Raw genomic sequence first — 25,910 nt, 5'->3', positions numbered from 1 at the left:
TAGCAGCGAGGTCACTACTTGTTCTTGTGAGAACTTTAGACCGTTATTTGTAGTTTATCGGATCCCTAAATAAGTGACGGGCATAAATCTGCCGATGTTGGGTCCAGGTCTCGTCTCCGTTAAGTCTTTAGTTACTTCCTCCCAATATCAGAAGATACACTCCTGTCACAGCTGATGCCTCGCTGCCCTGATGCCTCGCTGCCCTGATGCCTCGCTGCCCTGATGCCTCGCTGCCCTGATGCCTCGCTGCCCTGATGCCTTGTGCAGCACCAGGAGGCAGGAGCAGGACTTTAGGATCTTTTGGGGTTCTGCTCCTCCCTTCGTGCCCTGCACCCTGTATTATTCAATGTCTGTGACTGGAGTGTTCCTTGAAGGAAATAACCAAAGACCTAAGAAATGTGAACTGCCCTAAAAGGGAAATAAGTCGTATGCCGGACCTGGAAGTTCTCCTTGGATGGGGGATGTAATATTTGTGCTGATATTCCCGGGATTCTTTTGTTTCATTTATATGATGTCCCTTTCATTTATCTTTAGTATTTGTTAATAGTCAGATTTGCGTTCTGGGCCGCGGTTTATCAGGCTCCTATAACTTGTCCGATGATTTAGTAGCCGGGCGCTGCCCCTGTCCGTGACTGCGCTGAAGTCTGTGTGTCTGGATTTCTGGGGTAATATTTTACCACCTCTGAGCAGTGATGTCCGGGAGACAATAAATCCCAGCGCTGATTGATGGCCAATTACATCGTGTTTTTATTTAGATTTACTGATACAGAAAGCAAACGCTCATTCATTGTGTAATTTCAAGTCCTTCCTGCAGTAAAGTCGTTTCATAATGTCTATTAACGAGGTGAGAGAAAACAAATCATCTACAGGCGCTTGTAAACCTGCCACATGTATATAATAATGGTTATTAATATTCTGCAGCGCTTTATGAAGTTATAGTACAGCACCATATATGTTATAATATAGAGATATTGTGCTATACCCTCAGCTCCTCCTGCTCTATAACATGCTGCCTGCAGATAGGACACTATGTACAATCTGTTCAGCTCCTCCTGCTCTATAACATGCTGCCTACAGATAGGACACTATGTACAATCTGTTCAGCTCCTCCTGCTCTATAACATGCTACCTGCAGATAGGACACTATGTACAATGTGCTCAGCTCCTCCTGCTCTATAACATGCTGCCTGCAGATAGGACACTATGTACAATCTGCTCAGCTACACATGCTCTATAACATGCTGCCTGCAGATAGGACACTATGTACAATCTGCTCAGCTCCTCCTGCTCTCTAACATGCTGCCTGCGGATAGGACAATGTGTACAATCTGCTCAGCTCCTCCTGCTCTATAACATGCTGCCTGCAGATAGAACACTATGTACATCGTGCTCAGCTCCTCCTGCTCTATAACATGCTGCCTGCAGATAGGACACTATGTACAATGTGCTCAGCTCCTCCTGCTCTATAACATGCTGCCTGCAGATAGGACACTATGTACAATCTGCTCAGCTACACAGGCTCTATAACATGCTGCCTGCAGATAGGACACTATGTACAATCTGCTCAGCTCCTCCTGCTCTATAACATGCTGCCTGCACATAGGAAACTATGTACAATCTGCTCAGCTCCTCCTGCTCTATAACATGCTGCCTGCAGATAGGACACTATGTACAATGTGCTCAGCTCCTCCTGCTCTATAACATGCTGCCTGCAGATAGGACACTATGTACAATGTGCTCAGCTCCTCCTGCTCTATAACATGCTGCCTGCAGATAGGACACTATGTACAATCTGCTCAGCTCCTCCTCTATAACATGCTGCCTGCAGATAGGACACTATGTACAATCTGTTCAGCTCCTCCTGCTCTATAACATGCTACCTGCAGATAGGACACTATGTACAATGTGCTCAGCTCCTCCTGCTCTATAACATGCTGCCTGCAGATAGGACACTATGTACAATCTGCTCAGCTACACATGCTCTATAACATGCTGCCTGCAGATAGGACACTATGTACAATCTGCTCAGCTCCTCCTGCTCTCTAACATGCTGCCTGCGGATAGGACAATGTGTACAATCTGCTCAGCTCCTCCTGCTCTATAACATGCTGCCTGCAGATAGAACACTATGTACATCGTGCTCAGCTCCTCCTGCTCTATAACATGCTGCCTGCAGATAGGACACTATGTACAATGTGCTCAGCTCCTCCTGCTCTATAACATGCTGCCTGCAGATAGGACACTATGTACAATCTGCTCAGCTACACAGGCTCTATAACATGCTGCCTGCAGATAGGACACTATGTACAATCTGCTCAGCTCCTCCTGCTCTATAACATGCTGCCTGCACATAGGAAACTATGTACAATCTGCTCAGCTCCTCCTGCTCTATAACATGCTGCCTGCAGATAGGACACTATGTACAATGTGCTCAGCTCCTCCTGCTCTATAACATGCTGCCTGCAGATAGGACACTATGTACAATGTGCTCAGCTCCTCCTGCTCTATAACATGCTGCCTGCAGATAGGACACTATGTACAATCTGCTCAGCTCCTCCTCTATAACATGCTGCCTGCAGATAGGACACTCTGTACAATCTGCTCAGCTCCTCCTGCTCTATAACATGCTGCCTGCAGATAGGACACTATGTACAATCTGCTCAGCTCCTTCTGCTCTATAACATGCTGCCTGCAGATAGGACAATGTGTACAATCTGCTCAGCTCCTCCTGCTCTATAACATGCTGCCTGCAGATAGGATACTATGTACAATCTGCTCAGCTCCTCCTGCTCTATAACATGCTGCCTGCAGATAGGACACTATGTACAATCTTCTCAGCTCCTCCTGCTCTATAACATGCTACCTGCAGATAGGACACTGTGTACAATCTGCTCAGCTCCTCCTGCTCTATAACATGCTGCCTGCAGATAGGACACTATGTACAATCTGCTCAGCTCCTCCTGCTCTATAACATGTTGCCTGCAGATAGAGATGTACAATCTGTTCAGTTCCTTCTGCTCGATTAAACTTTTTTCATCGCAACAAATTCATTTAAAGTGGTACTAAATGTAGAAACAAAAAGCAGCAGCATTCGGATCCTCCTTTTTATTTATTAAATAAACATTTTGGATACATGGTTGTGATGTATTCTGCGGGTGTAACTGTTGCAGTCGGGTGACACTTTGGTTTAACATTGTGTTTTGTAAACATCCATATAATTGGGTAAATTGGAGAACATTGGGAGAACTGCATGAGACGTCACTGACCTGGAAAGTGACTGCCACGGATTTGGTCGGACAAGGGAGATGAATGGTTGACTCTCACGATCCTGATCTCCCCCTTTAATGTCCGAGTCCGTCCTTTCTGCCCCGAGAAATATACTTGAATAATAAAATGTCTTACGTTTGCCCCTTGAAAGTCCTGGCGCCACGTTAGAGAATTCGCCCTGAACCCTTGTAGTCACCAGTGGTCAGACTCTCAAGGGGAAAGGAATAAACTGAATGCGTCCATCCTCCCAGGAGGTTATTTTCCGTGTTATTCCGTGTAATCTAAGAGGCTCCATAGCAACACTATCCCGAGTGCCGCCAGTGCCAGAGGCAACAAGGACTTCCTGGCCACCATGAACAAACAGCAGGTCCACACGGGCTGCGCTGTAGGGCAATGCTAGGAGGAGGAGGAGGTGGTTATCCGCAGATACAGGTGGGCAATTGTTAATGTTATCGCCCGGCTCCATTAATTATGATAATTACTCTTGTAGCTGAGATATACGGCAGATAGGAGCTGACTTTTCCGCAGGTTCACACCCACTGACAAGTTTACTCTCAGATAAGTCGTGCATAGTCTGTAATCTGACGCATTAATCATTTCCTTAAAGTGACCTGTTGGTGTTTGTCCTGGCATTAAGGTGTCATGAAGTTTACGGCCGGATCTGGATCCCTCTGCCCCCGTTTTCTGGTTCTCATCCTGATTATATCTGTATACTCCTTCTACGCGCTGAGGCTACGACATTCCAGCCTCGTGGTTTCCCTTCTTGACGAGTTTATATCGGAGTCTCTCGCGTCTGCGCTTTGATGTATTTATTGTTCGGGTTTGTTTTTCCACTTGACACTTAATAATTTGTTTTGATGATTTGTCATTGGGAATAGAACATAAATCCTGAAACGGGAGGAGGGGATGTACCAAGACGCAAGGATCCACAGCTGAATCCCGGAGCTATTTCTGGGAGATCAGTAAATGTGGGGACAATTTTGGGGGCACTAAAGTCGTCATAGATCTGGTGATCACCTGTCCGCAAGTGTAATGTACCGACCCTCAGGCGTATCCAGACCTGGAAATCTCCTACGCAACATCATCGCTGCCATTACAGAAACTGCCGACCAAGAACAAAGGGATTAACCAGCATCCAGTGTTACCCAGACCTCAACAAACAGGTACCAGATTAAGGCCGCGGTCACACGTACCGCTAGGCGTTCCAGAGAAACGCATGCGATCGGCTTAACAATCGCATGCGTTTCCCTGGAAACGCATGTGCGTTCGGGCCTAGGACCTCCCCCTGCACACTAGCGTCGCGTTATGACAGACGCCTAGCGGTACGTGTGACCGCGGCCTAACAGAAATCTACACACAGACTCCACGCTGATAAACCAGGACATTACTCCTAGATCCAGGCACCAGGACTGTGGGATCTTCTCATATTTGGTATCCATGGCCTCCTTCCTTCTAACATCAACTTTTAGAATTATTCTAATGAGTCTGAAGCTCTCTGCGGTGGCATTACCAGAGCCCCTCCATGCTGTAGCTTCACAGGCTGTTACACTGCAGGAGCACTTCTCCCCCCCATTATGTGAGATTACATCAGGCAGCAGGAGGAGGGTTAAGTGCTCAGGAAGCAGGAGGGCATCCTGTGAATCTGCAGCACGGAGGGCATCTAAAAAGTTGATAACAAATATAAGAAGATGCCACAGTCCCGGAGCCTGGATCTAGGAGTGATGTCCCTGTTTTATCATGTTTGATGTTGATGGTAGATTATCCTGAAAAGGAGCATGACTTGAAATGACGCAATGTGGTCTAAAACCGCAACACAGTTTTGGGACAAATTTGGGCGCTATGTAAGATGTAGACGTTTAGATGGTCTATGTGCCAGGTGTCTCTTGGTCACTGTGTAAAGCTGTGGATTTATAACTCTTAGTTAAAGCGTAACCGTCATTTGAGATAATTCCTTATATTGTGTGTGGTGGGCTGGGCTGATATAATTATTATATTCTGATTATAATTTATTAAGAAATTCTGATAATTAAAATCAAGCTCCTCCCTCCTGTAGAGATGCATATTCCGGCCTGTACAGAGTGTGTCTGTGGAAGCTGCATGAGTTCACATCCAATCTCCCTGTGTTTGGTTACACAGCTCTGAGAAGGGAGGATTAACCGCTTCACATTCGGCTTGATCTTTGAAAATAATGATCATAGCATACTGCAGCCAGGAAGAGAGCAAAAAGGGTTAATACTCACAGATGTGTAACCAACAGAAGAGAAGAGAGATGTGCCATAGCAACGTGGAAATAACATTGTAACTAAGCGACACTCTGCAACTTGTTTCTTCACAAACAAAGAAGAATTTCTTAAGGAAGAACATTACAAAAATGTTACCAACACTTCCCCCCAAAAAATATCAAATATCATCTGAAATGTGTCTACAGGTAACATCATACCTCATCTTAGCTGCATCTCAAAATTCTACACTTCTACACGCAATTCTACTATATCAACAATCTAGATGACAGGAACAGATTGACCTGTCCATGGATGAGATGGCCTCAGCCGTGACCTCTGCCCCATGTACTTGCCCTCCGCTGCCTGACCTGGTGTTCATGGGGTTCGGATCTCCATGGTTTTCCTGTAACATTCGGCATCTGTGTGACACCTTGTATATTGCACTTTGTTTGCTGCCGGTGTTTGCCCTCGCGGTTTTAGTGAATGAGATAAATGGAGACATTTCACAGCGTAATAAAGGAAGCAAAGGCAGCGAGCAAAGTCTACAAATAAAAGTTTTGCATGGAAGTTCGTCCGGGTCGCATGTGACGCAATGATCTATGGGGGGGCTGCGTGACTGCGCTGGATCTATGGGGGGGGGGGGGCTGGAGACGTTACCTGCAGGCTCGGTGCCTATAGTGACCTATGGAATGAGATCTCCATAATATGTTTCTCTTCTAAGGGGGGAGGGGGTCATGATTTCCTATAAGGGTTGGACACTAGTTTAGTTGTGGGGCTTTGTGCAGGATAACAAACGTTATTATTAGGAATTCTCCAGCCTCTTCTCCATCTTCTTACTCGGACACATCCCTTGGTGGAGGAACACGTGGCGATCCTCCCGTCCTGGGGACGCTCCCGCAATGTAGCCGATCTTTTGCTGTGAGTGTTTACAGCTGAGTCTCCAGGAACATCTTTGTAACCCTGCGCACGAGCAGATGTCAGCCATCGGCCATCAGGACCCTGGGAGATGATGGCATGAGACCCCCCCAGTTAGGGACAAGGCTGGAAACCGACTCCAGGATAACCCCCGCCGCTGGTACTGAGGGGGGTCATTAGTTTATTTAAATCTAGTGGAAATGTTTAGGAAAACCCAATGTGAAGGTGTCCAACCCCTTTATAAAGGTTGTCCGATTGTTTATAAAATTCTGCAGGCGACTGGGGAGGGATTAAAAAAAAATAAAGTCTGTTTACTCCTTTACAGGGGCCCGGAAACTGCGCCGAGGTCGTTGGCTGGCCACACCCCCGTCCCCATATCTCTGCACCTGATACGCTGCTGGGAACATGGACAAGTGGGCGTGGCTCAGAGCTGACCTCAGCGCAGCCCCCGTGCACCTGTAAACAAACGGCACAGGACATGGGGAGCGGCGGAGGAGGTGGTGCAGGTGCAGAGATCCGTCACGTGCTGCAGCATCTTCCCACATAAAGAAACACTGCGCCTTTATATTGCCACGGGATAAACATATTCAATATATTCTGAGTTTCTCTTTTATATTTTTTATTTTCAGTACAATTAAAATGTTTTTACTAAATCTTTATTTTTTGTTGCTTTTATCTTATTTTTATCATTATTTTATTTTTTATAGTTATTTGTGTCATCTTTGGTATTGTTGGCGCTTTTACTTTTAAATATTTGATTATTATATTATTACTTTGTTGAATATTGCCAGTTGAAAAAAGGACACAAACATGAAGGTGATGTGATTAAAAAATATTGTATGTTAGATTTACATCTTGCCGACATATTGCTCTGTTGTGTAGCGCTGCCGTATCCCACCTTATATCATGTGGAGCCGACATAATACAATCCGTGGTCTTGTAGCACAATACAATCCATGGTCTTGTAGCACAATATAATCCGTGGTCTTGTAGTATAATATAATCCGTGGTCTTGTAGCACAATTTAATCCGTGGTCTTGTAGTATAATATGATTTGTGGTCTTGTAGTATAATATAATCCGTGGTCTTGTAGTATAATATGATTTGTGGTCTTGTAGTATAATATAATCTGTGGTCTTGTAGTATAATATAATCCGTGGTCTTGTAGTAGAATATAATCCGTGGTCTTGTAGTATAATAAAATCCGTGGTCTTGTAGTATAATATAATCCGTGGATTTGTAGTATAATATAATCCGTGGACTTGTAGTATAATATGATTTGTGGTCTTGTAGTATAATATAATCCGTGGTCTTGTAGCATAATATGATTTGTGGTCTTGTAGTATAATATGATTTGTGGTCTTGTAGTATAATATAATCCGTGGTCTTGTAGCATAATATGATTTGTGGTCTTGTAGTATAATATGATTTGTGGTCTTGTAGTATAATATGATTTGTGGTCTTGTAGTATAATATAATCCGTGGTCTTGTAGCATAATATGATTTGTGGTCTTGTAGTATAATATGATTTGTGGTCTTGTAGTATAATATGATCCGTGGTCTTGTAGCATAATATGATTTGTGGTCTTGTAGTATAATATAATCCGTGGACTTGTAGTATAATATAATCCGTGGTCTTGTAGTATAATATAATCTGTGGTCTTGTAGTATAATATAATCCGTGGTCTTGTAGCATAATATGATTTGTGGTCTTGTAGTATAATGTAATCCGTGGTTTTGTAGTAGAATATAATCCGTGGTCTTGTAGTATAATATGATTTGTGGTCTTGTAGCGATCACACAGGGTTCAGTCCTGTTTTGTTCTCTGTGATGCATACATTTCCTTCCTGTATTTTTTCACTGCTTAAACCAAAGAGTTTTCTCTTTCACTCAAGTAGCAAATTGAATTCTCATAATGTGTTTCATGACGGAGTCCTGTAAGACTTGATGAGGTGGAGAGAAGGAAGGTAGTGATACCCCGAGCTGTGTGGTGGCGCCCGCTGCATCGCTCGTGGCTTCTCGCCATCTCTAATGCCTTTTTAATGGTGCAGAAGCTTGTAAACCCATTTGGATACGACTGTTGTATCATCCACCAGGCAGCGGCAGCGAGTCCTTCCATCTCATTGCCGGATTACTGATTCCACATTGCACAGAAATTGTAAACTCTTTATAATCCATATAATAGTTCATGATGCAGAACAATCCCCCTGCCCGTGCAGTATCCGGCCTGCCCCCTCTGTACACGTCTATCAATTCCACATGTGATTCTTTATAACAATTGTGAGAATATTCTCAGATCTTTACCATTTATTCTCCTGGAAATAAATGAATTGGTAACAATTATTAATAATCCGTTTTATATAAAGGAATTATTATTATTTTTCCATGAACTCCCTGGACTCCTTCCCTCTGCCCTGAGTATGTGATACAGATGGTTTATGCGGAGTATACGGTGTGATAGTAATAGCTGAGGATTTGGAGAGACCACCACGTTCATTGGAGCAATGGGCAGAAGGCTTTGCCCCCTGTATCTGTGCAGGGCAACTGGGGCAATATACAAGGGGAGACATCGGCTTCTGGCTTTGTCTCTGGATAAGTTACTAGTAACCAGAAAAATAACTTTAATATTTTGTGTGGTAATGAAATAGTGGATCTGTGGTCATTACAGCAAACTGACCGACTTTCAAGACGAAAACCAACCACCCGTGCTATGCTGAAGGCCATTGCCCCGTGTCCTGCTGTATACATGGTGAGGCGATGTGTTCATTGGGCCATGCTACACTAGGTCCAACCTCGCAAAGTTTTGCATAAAAACCTGCTAAAATTCACAGGTTTTTAAAAAGTGCATAGGGCAGGAACGCCTCATACCCTCCCACTCCGCCGGTGGCCACGCCCCCTCTGTGGCCACATGACGTGGAGGGGGATTAGTTGTGATAACGTGCAGTTATTTTAGTGCTTCTACACCAGAAATCTCCCTCCGTACGTCATGTGGGGGAAAGAGTGAGTTCTGATACAAACTTTCCCCCCAGTTATCCTCAAACTGTGGGACGTTCCCTACACCAAGGTGTTGGAAAGAGAAGTGGAGAGACAAACCATGATCAGAGAGCGGAGTCCAAACCAGGAGACAAATCCACAAACCAGAGAATAATCAAAGTCCAAGAAGTCGTCAGAAATATAACAAGAAGTTGGGAAACGGAGCAGATGCCGCAGCACAGGAGAGTATCAGCAATAACTGGCAGGGATTGCCAGGCTCTAGGAGGCTTTATACCTGCTTAATGAGACGATCACCACTCAAGTCGATTTCCTTTTCCTTTCTCTTCGCCCATAACCTCCAAAAGGAGACATAAAACCACACAACACTTTAGACTTGTATCACCATAACCCACAACCAACCACCAAACATTAAGTGTTTCACTAACAGTTGTTCAGCAGATGTCTATATGGCCGACCCTTTGTTCTCAAGGAAGACTAGTCACCAAAGTAGTATGGCAGAGGGCTATTCCCTTCAGCGTGTAGAACACCTGCATGCTCAGCTAAGCCAATAATAGTGTTTAAGTATAGGAATGGCTATTCCCTTCAGTGTGTAGAACACCTGCATGCTCAGCTAAGCCAATAATAGTGTTTGTGTACAGGAAGGGCAGACTTAATGACTGTAACCTGGTTATTCACACGACTTGTATTGATGGTTTGGAGGCAGATTAATTGTTCTTATAGAAAGGATTAAACAGATTAATAAAGATTTGAAGCCGATGAGCACATTCTCCAGCTTCTCCTAGATAAGAGATTGAGGTGATAACGAGGAAAATCTGGGAGCCTTGAGTCTACTCCCCGCAGTGATCACACCTGGAAATGCTGGCGCTGTAAGATCCAATGATCCGGTTCTGTCAGCGGATAATAAATGACCTCGATTGGAATGACATTAGGAATAACCTTTATTCTTTCTTTTGTTTTTGCATTGTAAATCAGTTTAGGAATAAGCGATCATTAGTCAATACTCGTAAAGCAGTGGCGGGAGTCTCTCAGGACCGGCGGCTCAATACTTAATCTAGTGCAATAGCAGAGTGTGAGGAGTCGTACGTGGCCCGCGCCGTGTCATGTCCGTCGCACTCTGGATTATTCTGACTGCACGGACCGGTCCCGGTCACACATGAAGTCCGGATGTATTTTATCTATCAGCCGTATGATACAAGTCCATTTATAATAAAACAATTGTAACACAATCCCTTACTGACGGGGCCGGGGCATAGCGAAGTAATCGAGTAGCAGAACATCTTTGCATTTAGTGATTTCCATTTCAAGGACACATGTGACATGTGGAGCGGCAGCTCTTGACGCGTCTTTATTGACTTTTGTAGTTATCCGTACAGTGAAGAGAGCAGTCAGGGGAAGCAATACATGAACACCCGATGTCCGGCCTGGTGCGACCGAATACTCATGTCACATTCTGCTAAAGAACTTCTTCTCAAGGTAAGAACCTCCACGCTGTTACTGTCATTAATGTAGATAGACGTCTTGTTACTATTAGTGCGGGTCACAGGATTATTACCCTTAATTACTGCCAGTGTAGACAACATCACCCGACCAAAACCGCCTAACATACCAAAACCCCTGTGCATGCGCGGCCACCAGGTGCAAGATGGAAGGCGATGAATGAATGGCGCTGTCAGGGCTCCTCATCGTAGACATAAAGCAGATGCAGTTGGTCAACGTATGGAGGGCGAGTCCAAGGACACCCAAAAACAACATGGAAAATTACACCCCTGAATCCCCCCCAGTTCTTGGATTTAATCCTCAAATCCTAATCCCCTAGTGATGCGAGCAGGATAAAGATAACTTTTAATCACTTACTTTGCAATTTTGCTTAGTTTTTCCTGCTTTCGCTCTAATTACGTCATCAGCTCTTGAATGTAAGAGTCTGCTCTGCGGGCGAGTACTAGCTGCGCAGACACTTCCTGATTCCTCTCTGCTTTGCTCATGCACATCCTCCTTTCTCCTGTTGCTGTGAGCTGACAATGTGCTTTGATTATCAGGGTCCAGGGTTTATATACACTTTCATTTAGCTTCTGAACAGTCTACTAGTATCTGACCTATAGAGATGAGAGGGATCAGAGCCATGAGATGGATATAACATGCCTAATAACAAACTCAGCTCTGCTGTCTCTTTTAATAAATCAATCACACACTCCGCTCTGCGCTGCCACCCCCTAGGATCAAGACACTTATCTGCTCTGCCTTCCCTGCTGGACAGAAAATGCCTCTGGCTCTGCTGCTCTCTGCCTCCACCCCTGCTCCTGCTGCTCTCTGCCTCCTCCCCCTGCTCCTGCTGCTCTCTGCCTCCACCCCTCCCCCCTGCTCTCTGCCGCTCTCTGCCCCTCTCCCTGCTCCTGCTGCTCTCTGCCTCCTCCCCCTGCTCCTGCTGCTCTCTGCCCCTCTCCCTGCTCTTTGCTGCCTCCCCCTGCTCCTTCTGTTCTCTGCCTCCTCTCCCCCCTGCTCCTGTGGCTCTCTGCCTCATCCCCCTCCCATTGCTGCTCTCTGCCTTCTCCCCCTGCTCCTGCTGCTCTCTGTCCCTCTCCCTGCTCCTGCTGTTCTCTGCCTCCTCCCCCTGCTCCTGCTGCTCTCTACCCCTCTCCCTGCTCTTCGCTGCCTCCCCCTGCTCCTTCTGCTCTCTGCCTCCTCTCCCCCCTGCTCCTGTGGCTCTCTGCCTCCTCCCCCTCCCATTGCTGCTCTCTGCCTTCTCCCCCTGCTCCTGCTGCTCTCTGCCCCTCTCCCTGCTCCTGCTGCTCTCTGCCTCCTCCCCCTGCTCCTGCTGCTCTCGGCCTCCTCCCCCTGCTCCTGCTGCTCTCGGCCTCCTCCCCCTGCTCCTGCCGCTCTCTGCCCCTCTCCCTGCTCCTGCTGCTCTCTGCCTCCTCCCCTGCTCCTGCTGCTCTCTGCCCCTCTCCCTGCTCTTTGCTGCCTCCCCCTGCTCCTTCTGCTCTCTGCCTCCTCTCCCCCCTGCTCCTGTGGCTCTCTGCCTCCTCCCCCTCCCATTGCTGCTCTCTGCCTTCTCCCCCTGCTCCTGCTGCTCTCTGCCCCTCTCCCTGCTCCTGCTGCTCTCTGCCTCCTCCCCCTGCTCCTGCTGCTCTCTGCCTCCTCCCCCTGCTCCTGCTGCTCTCTGCCTCCTCCCCCTGCTCCTGCTGCTCTCTGCCTCCTCCCCCTGCTCCTGCTGCTCTCTGCCTCCTCCCCCTGCTCCTGCTACTCTCTGCCTCCTCCCCCTGCTCCTGCTGCTCTCGGCCTCCTCCCCCTGCTCCTGCCGCTCTCTGCCCCTCTCCCTGCTCCTTCTGCTCTCTGCCCCTCTCCCTGCTCCTTCTGCTCTCTGCCTTCTCCCCCTGCTCCTGCTGCTCTCTGCCCCTCTCCCTGCTCCTGCTGCTCTCGGCCTCCTCCCCCTGCTCCTGCTGCTCTCTGCCTCCTCCCCCTGCTCCTGTTGCTCTCTGCCTCCTCCGCCTGCTCCTGCTGCTCTCTGCCTCCTCCCCCTGCTACTCTCTGCCTCCCCTCCTCCTGCTGCTCTCTGCCTCCTCCCTCTCCCCCTGTTCCTACTGCTCTCTGCCTCCTGCCCCTGCTGCTCTCTGCTTCCTACCCCTCCCCCCTGATGCTTTCTGCCTCCTCCCCCTCACTACTCTCTGCCTCCTCCCCCTGCTCCTGCTGCTCTTTGCCTCCTCTTCCTGCTCCTGCTGCTCTCTGCCTCCTTCCCCTGCTACGCTCTGCCTCCTCTTACTACTGCTCTCTGCCTCCCCTCCTCCTGCTGCTCTCTGCCTCCTCCCTCTCCCCCTGTTCCTACTGCTCTCTGCCTCCTCCCCCTGCTGCTCTCTGCTTCCTACCCCTCCCCCCTGATGCTTTCTGCCTCCTCCCCCTGCTCCTGCTGCTCTTTGCCTCCTCTTCCTGCTCCTGCTGCTCTCTGCCTCCTCCCTCGCCTCCTGATGCTTTCTGCCACCTCCCCCTGCTACTCTCTGCCTCCTCCCTTCCCCCCCTGATACTTTCTGCCTCCTCCCCCTGCTCCTGCTGCTCTCTGCTTCCTACCCCTCCCCCCTGATGCTCTCTACCTCCTCCCCCTCCCCCCTGCTGCTCTCTGCCTCCTCCCCCTCCCCCCTGCTGCTCTCTGCCTCCTCCCCCTCCCCCCTGCTGCTCTATGCCTCCTCCCCCTCCCCCCTGCTGCTCTCTGCCTCCTCCCCCTCCCCCCTGCTGCTCTATGCCTCCTCCCCCCTGCTCCTGCTGTTCTATGCCTCCTCCCCCTCCCCCCTGCTGCTCTATGCCTCCTCCCCCTCCCCCCTGCTCCTGCTGCTCTATGCCTCCTCCCCCTCCCCCCTGCTGCTCTATGCCTCCTCCCCCTCCCCCCTGCTCCTGCTGCTCTCTGCCTCCTCCCCCTCCCCCCTGCTGCTCTATGCCTCCTCCCCCTGCTCCTGCTGCTCTATGCCTCCTCCCCCTCCCCCTGCAGTACAGGAGACTTGTGTTTATGACCGGACTATAAGAGCTGCCCGACCATAGTCACAGCCGAGTTTTTGGTCCGCCGAAACACACAAAAGCAGAACTGATAGAGACAGGGTAGGATTAAATCTGTGAAATTTTGAATTTTTGCTAATAACAGTGAATTGGACAATGTGTTATTTTGATATCCTGAGTATTTTTAAGAATTTTGTCTTCATGGGAATACCCCTGTTAATGCTATGTCTGGATTATCTTGATCGATGCCATGTTGAGTCAAGGAAAGTTTTTGGGTTATGGGTAGGTGGTCATGTATCCTATCAAAGCAGACAGAGTCGTCTTAGAAATGGATTGCTCCAATCAGATCTACAATGTCTCTTGTAGTTGAAGAATTATCAACCAATAAAGTTGCAACAACAACCACAAACCAATAGAAGTGTCCGTGATCCTGAGCTCAGAGCTGAAGGAGCCGGATCCAATCTTTATAAACTCTCATGAGGATCTATAGAGAATCTGTGCTGATCCAATATGGCGGCTTTAAAGATGGCAGCGACATTCCGTACATATCCTAACAGACAGACCCCTCATCCATTACTTGCTTGGGTGTCAGATGTGTCGTTTCCTCTTTATTTCCACGGACGCCTCACAAAGCCACTGATTTCTATGGGCGTTTTCACTTTGTCTTGTATTTTCACTGATCTGTTGTCCCTGGAGTTATGAAACGTGTCCTATTATTTTCACTTATGCGGATACGGAAGGCAGTAGAAGTCTATGGATCCGCAAAAAATACAAACGGATGAAACATCCAATTTTTTTAACTTATGAGGCTGAAAAACCAGGTGTGATGTTTGCAAGGTGATGTTACACCTTCAGATTTTTTTCCCCGGGCACGGAGGCAAAACGCATGCATCACGGAAGAAAAAAAACGGAAGAAAAACGGATGCGCAACTGAAGCTGAACCTGAACGCCAATGTGCAAGGTCCTGTTCTTTTGTTTCAGCCAGTATAATTCGTGGTGTCGGGGGCTGCATCGGGGCTGTGTAACCTTCGTTCTCCGTGGACATCCCAGAGGTTACACACGGATCCTACTTCTCTCTTCTTGTATAAATGGCAGCCGGCGTCCTGTCTCTGCAGAACAGGAGCCGCCATGTTCCCACTGGTTTATCCCATCGCTCCAATCCTTGTAGAACATCCCTCCTCCTAATATACGTCTTATCTAAGGAGATTCTTACATTACCAAATCATCTGAAGGGTCTCTGCTCGGCACAAACAGAAAACTTTGTGATCTCGTCTATGGAGCAAAGTGCTGATCCAGCGAGATTCCACGGAGAACACACAAGAACGCGCTGGGATAATGGCTGGTCTTTAGACATTAGCACGAAGCATGTGGAGCTCCGCACTGCAGGCGTTACAGATTGTAGAGACATGGGGCTGTAAACAGCTTTCATGCTGCGCCATCTATCATGCCATGCTCGGTTACCTCACCATCATGTTATTTTATGCTTCCTGAGCCCTAAAACACCAAAGGTTGCGGAGCGCCTGCGAGTCCCGGCGACGCCTGATAGCGTGCGGTAATGAATGCTCAGCCATGTGTGGCCTGTTCCTGCTTGTGCACGGCTGTAATTTGTTTATCTGTCTAAAGATTATACAGTCGGAAATCCACAATTTTATGCTGCCTTTCTAAATTATCAAGTCTCTATGTGATGAATGCGTCTCCACTTACAGAGGAAGCGCCATTATGATGTGGAAATATTGGAAAGTGCTCATGCATACGACGCAGAAGGTTTTCTTCTAGGCTTCTGGCAGGAGATCATAATATAAAGTAAACCTGACCTTAAGCCAGTCTCATGCATTAACATAATTTAGTTTTTAGTCCAATCGGTGATGTATATATTACACTCTCATTCATTCAGATGATGGAAGAGCCGGGGATAATGGCTGACGCCTCATCGCTAGAGCTTGTCACTGGGGGAACTTCACTTTACTTGTCCTGGGAAATCTTCTGCTCTTTTCATTTGTAGTTTTACTGAACCAATTTTTTTTTCCATGTGGAGTAATTGATTAACCCCCAAAATTTTTACAATGTTGTATTTTTTATTGCATTCCATCCTATTGTTATGTTTACACTTGAGAAATTTACACAAATTTTGGATCCAAATTTTAGTTTGACGCTACGGTTTGGCTTTTAGATACTGATTGTACTTGATCTATCCAATGTTTTTATGGAATCCCACTAAGGGGCGAGACATTGAGGCCGATGACCGTCCATTATTTTTGGGAAAATCCCTGCAACTGTGCACAACGTGAACCTTCGGTTGGTTGTAGCTCCTGGTCATAGACATGGGATTTATCATTCAAGAGGCTCAGAAAATTCTCTCGGTCAAAGTTTTTATCATTTATGTGCAAAAATGTTTAGACAAAAATTTCTCCAATGACCACATATCGGGGCTTATGCTCCTTTTGTTTTGGCTTTTTCATCAATTTCTGCGACATTTTGTGGCGCACAGGTACTTTTGCACATAAGACGACTTCCCTTTAAAATTCGCCACGGTCTGATTTTCTGCAGCGTTTCCTGTGTTATCTCTCTATTAGATGTAATGGCCACAAATACGACACAAATCCGTAGCGGCTCTCTCCGTGCTTAGGAAATGGCAATCACAGCCATAGGCAATCACAGCCATAGGCAATCACAGCCATAGGCAATCACAGCCATGACCAATCACAGCCGTGACCAATCACAGCCGTGACCAATCACAGCCGTGACCAATCACAGCCATGACCAATCACAGCCATGACCAATCACAGCAATGACCAATCACAGCAATGGCCAATCACAGCCATAGGCCAATCACAGCCATAGGCCAATCACAGCCATAGGCCAATCACAGCCATAGGCCAATCACAGCCATAGGCCAATCACAGCCATAGGCCAATCACAGCCATAGACCAATCACAGCAATGACCAATCACAGCAATGACCAATCACAGCCATAGACCAATCACAGCCATGACCAATCACAGCCATAGGCCAATCACAGCCATAGGCCAATCACAGCCATAGGCCAATCACAGCCATAGGCCAATCACAGCCATAGGCCAATCACAGCCATAGGCCAATCACAGCCGTGACCAATCACAGCCGTGACCAATCACAGCCGTGACCAATCACAGCCGTGACCAATCACAGCCATAGGCCAATCACAGCCAAGGCTAGTAGCTCAGGGCATCAACTAAACTAAAGTTTGGCTCCTCTCTAGACCTTCCCAGAGGCACTTTTACCCTAAGTCATCTGTAAGTTATTGAAAGGTATTTGTCTATCCTTGCCTATAGTGCTATGCTTGCTACTTTCTATGTATTGCCTATTGTAGGGGTTCAGCTCAAATGTGGGGATCAGCAATGACAAAGCTCTCTTGGACAGCAGGATTAAAGTTGAAACTGTGCATTTATTCCAGCAAAAACAGCAGTAACAAACAAAACATCAAATAAAATCCTTGCCTGTCCGGCTCTAACTAAACACTTGGGGGCCCTCACTAGCCACTGGAGGGCTTCTCCCTGCCAGCATGAAACATACATTCAGTAACCCAGTGTCACTCACGTGCGGCTCTCACACAGTCAAGCTTCTGTGTCTCCAGTTAGAGAGCGACTTCTGACTGCTCCACACCCTTCTTTAAGGGATTGCACACCTGGTGCATTGTTAGACCCGTTAGAATCTGGAAGCTTTGGTCTGGAGCAGGGATCACACTTCTGTCTCCACTCAAGCAATTAGGGTCCTGTAGCAGTTCTTCCAAGAGACCAACACATGGAAAACAGCTTCCAGTTTGAACCAATTCACACTGTGGTCGCTGTAATACACATAAACACTCATTTTCTCTCCAATTCAATAGTGACCTTGTCACATATCCTCCCCCTTTGATCACAACCGTAGGTGGGATCACCTGACTACAACACCCAGGGTCAAATTTTCCAAATTTTAAATGAACATCTTTCTTTTGTAATGTGCTCACCCCCTTGTAATAAGGTTTCCTGCGTGGGATGTCGTCCATGTATAATGTTGCCTGGACAAAGCAGGTCTCAGGCTCCACATCTTGCACACACATAGATTTTATGGGCAAACAGTTTTTAGAATCAGTCATACCACACTTCAAGCTTTCAAAAGCAACTTTGGACATATCCACTTGTAATATGGACTGTGTAGCTAGTACCACATTAAACGCACAGGACACATGCACACACTCCATAGGTTCCTCATGTATCTTATATTCATGGCCTGAGGACAATACAATCAGCCCAACATCTTCTGAAGTATTTGTTTCAAGCTGCAAGTTAGTGTTCTGATCACCACTCACACTCATCAGTTGTGTATGAGATCGCCCAGTGTCCATGACCGACATACATGCATCACCACTATCCTCTGTACTGTAATCCTTACCATTCCCAGCATTTATAGACAACTGAAAATCAAGAGAAGTCATTGTAGTAGACACCAGATTCACAGGAATGTAACCACTTTCATCCGCTACACTTCCCTCCACATTGGAAACCAAGGAATCTGCCGCTATTTTATCACCTGAATGTTGCACCAGGTCAGCAAAGATCACTTTCCCATTACAATTCTCTTTCATTATAACATCCTGCAGGGGGCCCAATTTCTAGGGGTGAAATCTTGTCCTCACTATTTTTATTTTCATCACAATCGTACCCGTCTGTGTCATACTCCATAACATCAGTAACAATGGTGACTTCTAGGGAAGTTATTCCATATTTATCTGGTTCAGTACTGGGCGGTTCAGCACTGACAGGTGCCATATCCACTACAAGTGCACCGACCTCACTGACAGGTGCCCGCATCCTCCACCAATTGTAGGGGTTCAGCTCAAATGTGGGGATCAGCAATGACAAAGCTCTCTTGGACAGCAGGATTAAAGTTGAAACTGTGCATTTATTCCAGCAAAAACAGCAGTAACAAACAAAACATCAAATAAAATCCTTGCCTGTCCGGCTCTAACTAAACACTTGGGGGCCCTCACTAGCCACTGGAGGGCTTCTCCCTGCCAGCATGAAACATACATTCAGTAACCCAGTGTCACTCACGTGCGGCTCTCACACAGTCAAGCTTCTGTGTCTCCAGTTAGAGAGCGACTTCTGACTGCTCCACACCCTTCTTTAAGGGATTGCACACCTGGTGCATTGTTAGACCCGTTAGAATCTGGAAGCTTTGGTCTGGAGCAGGGATCACACTTCTGTCTCCACTCAAGCAATTAGGGTCCTGTAGCAGTTCTTCCAAGAGACCAACACATGGAAAACAGCTTCCAGTTTGAACCAATTCACACTGTGGTCGCTGTAATACACATAAACACTCATTTTCTCTCCAATTCAATAGTGACCTTGTCACACTATCCATGGGCGATGTGTGGGGATGTGAGCCCTATGCAGAGGCAGCCTATTCTATAGCTACAGGTCTGTGTTACTACATGTGTGTTGACTTCACTTTTCATTTTTGTTTCACAGTCTGAAAATGATGAGCGGATAGTGATCTATGACAGCATTGGGCCAAATATCTGCATGGGAGACCACAAGGTAAAGTCTGTATACATGGATAGTACAGTGTGTCCTGGAATACCATAGTCTGAGGGTCTTTCTCTTATCCTGCGCTCGTCCTGAGCTGTTGGGATGGAGAATCTACGTCTCTGTTACTACCCACAGCAGGAGACAATAGTTACAGATTATACTGACCCGGAGTAATGTCTCTCCATAGGACGATAATTAGTCTGATCCCTCTTTGAGTTGCAGTCTGTCTTGCTAGACCAAGACTGATTGACCAGAAATTCTAGAGTGATTGTCAGCTTAGGGAGGATAAGAAGCCCATATGGTATATGATCTGATATAACACACGGCGCAGCCTCGTTACAAGGACCTGCTGGACGCCGCTGATTATGTAAATGACTTTTCATTGAAATCTATTGCTGCACTGATTCGCATTTTGCGTTGTCCTACTGATCTGTACAAGGTTTATTTGTATGTAATGAATTTCTGCTTTCTGTCCGTCCAGCCCGTCTTCCTGTCCTTCCGAGTGGGCGCTGGGGCAGGTAAAGCTAATGCTCATGTGCACAAGTGTTGTATCGTGCAGTGATGTGGTGGTAAATATCCATTTCTTTATATTTTCCTTTTCCTTCTTAGTGTTTTATATGATGTTTTTTTCTGTGCCTGTTGGTTTGATGTCCCTGTTTTACAGGACTTTGAGTGCATTTAAGATTTTTTTTTTTTTTTTTAATAAAGAACTTTGCCTGTTTGACAGGAAAAAGATGCCAACCCAACGAGAAGATCTACCGGGAGACCACCCTGTGAGGACGTCCGCCTGCGCCGTAGCAGCCTCCTCCATCATTGACGTGTGTGGTCACTTGTACATTATGGATCATCTACTAGGCTTCATCTTCCCAACAAGGCGCACTTACCTCACTCTCATGTACGGTTATGTAACATCCAGTAGTAACATGGATACCTGTATATATTTTTTTTACATCACACTTGTGTTGCCAAAACGCTATCAGACATATCGACAATCTCCCCCCTCTGTTATCACAAAGCGGAAGCCGAACTTGTGCATGTACCATCACCTTCTATTCAACCTCCCCAGTCATCGTCAGCAGACGGCCGCTCACTACTGCGAGGGTCAAGCCCTTCTTTGCTGGATGGATCCCACTGTTGGCCACGACACACCAGCGCGTCTCTGGAAGTGGCTTATTCTCACCTTTCCACCACGTCCTGCTTACATTTCTGAAGCCCTGAAACTCTAATGAAGTCTAAAGGCTGGAAGATTGGCGGCAGACGTCTAGAGAAGCATTGGGGGGGTTGTTGACCAGGCGTCGTAAAGATATTGATGGATTTTAACATGTTTTCATTGTCCACTGCTGCCTGTGTGCCTAGTGCGGGGCTTGCTAGGGGCGTAGCCACTAAAGTGCAATAATCATAAAGTGACCGTTCAGATCAATAGTCATTACCAAACGTCAATGTTGTCACACTCCACATCTCCACCTCCCGAGAACATTTTACAGTGAATTTCCCAAACTCAGCGTCAGTTACTACACTGCCATATCACATGGTCGGCTTGTTTGTCTCACAGCGGCTGCTTCTCATTTTTATATATATATTATATATAGAAATATTAAAAAAAATATATATATCTATACTTTTTAAAATTAATTTATAAATCTTTACCAAAACCTCTGCTAAGTCTTCTCTCCAGTAGCGGCGCGCGCCATATCCGTAACGAGACCTCCAGGAGTAGCAGTTTTAGATATCTATATACAAGTATCAGCAACCAAAATTTCTATGTAACCTCTTTTTGTGTCGTCCTTCCTCGATACGAAGAAGAAAAGAAAAAAAAAACCTTTAGTCGATACAAGACGTAGACACAGTAGCAGTTTTCACTTTATTACTCTTGAGATAAATTATTTGTATGTGATATTAAGGACTGAATGTGACGTATAGATAGAAGTTTTGTTACTTTGTTACTGTATCATGGTGCCAATCGCTCTCCTTACACGATGAGGAGACGCTTCGTAGGGTTTATACAATCGTCTAGTTAAGGTAGAATCAAGTTTTAGAATCTTTTTTTTTTTTTTTTTCATTTTTAGGACAAAAAAAATTGTCACTTTTGGCAGGTGACCCCTCCCCCCTGACTCCATCATTTTAAAGGTGATTAGAGAGTTTTTACTATGACTTGTACTCAGAACACTACAGAGTTTAGGAATTATGTGATTGCATTAGATTACGACTCGATATATATATATTTTTGGTATAAATCACTACTATTTGGAAGTTCTTTTATGTCCTCCTGCAGCCTCCGTGGCCCCCGATGCACATTTGTCAGTGTGTGTTGGAGATGGAGGTTGTATTTTGTGCCATGTTCCTTGTAATATCATAAAGTGTGTTCTTGCAGATGAAATATTCCACTTATGGATGTGTGAATGGCCTTTAACAACTCGGGCTCCTCTGGTTCTCAACTTCAAGCAATAAACTGTTTGTGGCAGCGCGGTCTCGATTGTCTTTATTTTACGTTGTTTTTTAGTTATTTTTTTTTTATTTTAGCTGCTCAATACCGATGGGATGATTTGCTGCACTTTGTCTTATCAGTTTGCAGATTCTTTTCCACAGTTTTATGATATTTCAATCACTTAAAAAAAAAAATAAATAAAATAAAAGGCCCTTAAAAAGTTTCCGGTCTCATTAAGGTCACCGGTGCGGAAAAATGGATTCTGCCCCTTCGCTATTAAAGTCAACAGATTGAAAAATGGATAGTAAAACCGATGTGGTTTTTATGCATCGGGCCGATATTGTCCATTAACCGCAACGTAAAGGACTCGCCGGATGCGAGGATGTAGGGTCATGTGACCTCTTACAGTCTGATGCTGAGAGCTGCCGAAATTCAGGGAAGTTATTGGGGCATCCCTTTGTTTCAGCCATTCACAAGTTACTAGACCTGATATGAAGACGTCGTCACCTCTCCTCATATCAGAGTTTGGGTTTTTTTTTATTTATTTTTATTTTTATTGATTTATTATTTCAGAAATAATATGAACCTCACGTGACCGAATGACGGGGCAAAAGAACGCAATACGTTATATGTCAGCCCGCCCTCCAAAACGATATAAAAACATTAATAACAAAGGATTCCCAAGCTTTGTAAACTTTTAAATATATTGTTAATAAATTATAATCTCTCTCATTGTAAATCCACTAAAAAGTCCCGGAAAAGAGATAAATTGCCTTTTCATTTTTTAACTTTTGAATTAATATCCTAAATGAATCATGAATAATTCTTTCCGATATCACTGGATCTCCAACCGCTTGTCTATGAAAGGATTTGATCGATGTTATGCAACATATCAATCCAATATTTAGACAATTCCAAATAATCTGCATAATGTTCTGTAGAGTCCTAGAGCAGACAGGAAGAAACAAAGACAGAGGCCGCTAAGGATAAGCCCCTTCTGTCCGCCGCTGCCTGATTGCCTTCATGTACCAAAGTACAAGCAGAGAATGAAAGCTGCTAATTATTAGTCAGAACCAAGAGGACAATACAGGACTTCACATTAGATGGTGGACATCAGTCAAGGCGGCTAGGAAAGGACTAAGCCAGTGTTGAGAACAATACGGACAGAATTAACCAAACAACATATTTTATGGAAAGATGATGACACGGGTATTACACATAGCTGATCTCCAGGTAAATTAGAATTTCAGCAATATTCCGATGAAAAATGGAAAAATCTGGGACGGAGGCTCCAAACGCTTCCTCCACTGCAAATGTGAACAAGTTTAAGGTCATACGGTGGTTATGAGCAGCATCCAGGAGGGGTAGAGGAGAACAGCTTGATGATACATGATTATGCACGCCTCTAGCATTGCGAGGGGCGCTCCCCCCTCCTGCCTTCCATTCCCCTGTATAACTATACATGTAGGGAGCGCCAGGGCTGTTCTCCACCTCCCTCAGGTGCTCCAGGGCTGTTCTCCACCTCCCTCAGGTGCTCCAGGGCTGTTCTCCACCTCCCTCAGGTGCTCCAGGGCTGTTCTCCACCTCCCTCAGGTGCTCCAGGGCTGTTCTCCACCTCCCTCAGGTGCTCCAGGGCTGTTCTCCACCTCCCTCAGGTGCTCCAGGGCTGTTCTCCACCTGCCTCAGGTGCTCCAGGGCTGTTCTCCACCTCCCTCAGGTGCTCCAGGGCTGTTCTCCACCTCCCTCAGGTGCTCCAGGGCTGTTCTCCACCTCCCTCAGGTGCTCCAGGGCTGTTCTCCACCTCCCTCAGGTGCTCCAGGGCTGTTCTCCACCTCCCTCAGGTGCTCCAGGGCTGTTCTCCACCTCCCTCAGGTGCTCCAGGGCTGTTCTTCACCTCCCTCAGGTGCTCCAGGGCTGTTCTCCACCTCCCTCAGGTGCTCCAGGGCTGTTCTCCACCTCCCTCAGGTGCTCCAGGGCTGTTCTCCACCTCCCTCAGGTGCTCCAGGGCTGTTCTCCACCTCCCTCAGGTGCTCCAGGGCTGTTCTCCACCTCCCTCAGGTGCTCCAGGGCTGTTCTCCACCTCCCTCAGGTGCTCCAGGGCTGTTCTCCACCTCCCTCAGGTGCTCCAGGGCTGTTCTCCACCTCCCTCAGGTGCTCCAGGGCTGTTCTCCACCTCCCTCAGGTGCTCCAGGGCTGTTCTCCACCTCCCTCAGGTGCTCCAGGGCTGTTGTGTCCAAAGATTTAAAACGTTTTTTTCTTCCCGGACACGGATCGTTCCTGAGATTCAGCCTTACAGCTTCTTCACCTGCAGTACCCCAGCAGTGTGTAAGAGGGCGCTGCTCATAACCACCGTATAGCAGTGGTAGGTTCCCTTAAACATCCATCCTGATAAACCAGGGACATTACTCATAGATCCAGGCCCCGGGACTGTGGTATCTTCTTGTATTTGTTATCCATGACCTACTTCCTTCTAACATCAACTTTTTAAATTATGCTAATGAGTCAGAAGGGCTCGGGGGGTCATTTCACAGGCTGTTACAATGTGCTGTCTCAACCCCATCTGGTCCCTTAGTGCTTCCCCTACCTCTGATTGATGTAATCGTATGGCAGTAGGGAGTCTCAGCAAGGGGGAAAGTGCACAGTGTAATAGCATGTGAAGCTACAGCACAGTGGGGCTCTGGTAACAACCCTCATAGGCATTCTGGCTCATTGGTATAATGTATGAAGATCCCCACAGTCCTGGTGCCTGGATCTATGAGCAAGTGCCCTGGTTTATCAGGATGGATTTTTATGGCAGATAACATTCTCCTATAATATACTTCAATGGGGACGAGGAATCCTCGTTACTATAGAGAATTGATGTCGTGTTTGTAGATTTTGCCCTAAATAAACTGGGTACCATTCCTGTCCTGTCCGGCCTCTTTGTGCTGGGTCTATGAATGTTTTCTCTTCTCTTCCGTGTAGATTGTTTGTCGCGTCTTAGAAGATGAGATGATAACTTTAGTCCAGGGTGAGGAAGGTCATTGCCAGCATTAATATGTCACCCAAATATTGGGTCCAGTTTATTCAGTGCAATATATTTCAGCAGCTTTGGGGGAAAATAGTTGTATATAAAAATAAAATCGAGGCGTTGAATGTGCACAGTCCGGACACCTTATACTCGTATCCTCCAATCTCTTCATACACACCTGGACAGACTGGAAGAGGATGAGGTCCGGATGACACTGTGCTGACGATGGTCACGGAACGTTGGATCTTTGGGATTTGGATCTTTGGGATTGTCTATCTATTTTTAGGTTCTGTTTTGGAATCTCTTGTATTCCTTGCAGCGCTTTTTCGACACCTGCCTTAAACTTTTGCACATGCGATGCACATGACTTCCCTCCATAAGAACATGGATACAATGTTTCACCTGCGGAATAGAATCTCCAGCTCGGCCGAGCAGAGGATGCACGTTCATAGCACGGACAACTTCATTTCTTAGAGACCCTCCCCAGGTCATCTCTATATATGTGTATGTATGTATATGTATATGTGTATGTATGTCTGTATGTATGTATGTATATGTGTATGTATGTATGTATGTATATGTGTATGTATGGGACCTGGATAAATGGCTCCTTTCTTTCCTGCTCATAGGTTGTGTGTGTAATTACATGGCACAGGCCATGCTCAGCTGTAAGCAGACACTGTTAAAATCCTGGACAACCCCTTTAAGCATTTATTAGGACACCTTTTGAAATTTCATGTATCCAGAGAAAGTGGGTCCCATGTCCTGTAGAGAGAGACTGCACCACCCATCATTATTAATGGGAGACTCAGACATTACCCACTGCCGGGATGGGGAGAGGATCTAAAGAACAACCATATTAGGCCTCGTGTGCTCGGAATGTGGGTGCAGCTCCTCACCCCTCCCCTCTCCATAGGATATGTCCTATCTTCCACAGCGCGTCCAGCCAGGTCAGAATGTGGGTGCAGCACACGGTTGGGGGAGGGGGAATGCTCCTCACCCCTCCCATCTCCATAGGACATGTCCTATCTTCCGCAGCGCGTCCAGCC

At 46.5% G+C, this 25,910-nt stretch overlaps 1 protein-coding gene across 1 annotated transcript in view; it reads left to right on the top strand.

The window, feature by feature from the left end:
• INPP5A (inositol polyphosphate-5-phosphatase A) overlaps positions 1 to 21,260 on the top strand; it is a 241,090-nt gene extending 219,830 nt beyond the window's left edge. The window contains exons 13-16 of the mRNA XM_072129441.1: positions 10,760 to 10,871; positions 19,367 to 19,435; positions 19,908 to 19,944; positions 20,154 to 21,260. Of these exons, the coding sequence (XP_071985542.1) occupies positions 10,760 to 10,871; positions 19,367 to 19,435; positions 19,908 to 19,944; positions 20,154 to 20,203 (268 nt within the window). The 3' untranslated portion in view covers positions 20,204 to 21,260. The remainder of the gene's footprint in view (positions 1 to 10,759; positions 10,872 to 19,366; positions 19,436 to 19,907; positions 19,945 to 20,153) is intronic.
• The last annotated feature ends 4,650 nt before the right edge of the window (positions 21,261 to 25,910 follow it).

This window comes from Engystomops pustulosus, chromosome 11, assembly GCF_040894005.1.
Source record: "Engystomops pustulosus chromosome 11, aEngPut4.maternal, whole genome shotgun sequence".
Lineage (NCBI taxonomy): Eukaryota > Metazoa > Chordata > Amphibia > Anura > Leptodactylidae > Engystomops > Engystomops pustulosus.
Note: the sequence above shows the minus strand (reverse complement) of the source record. Positions and strands in the feature narration are given on the sequence as shown.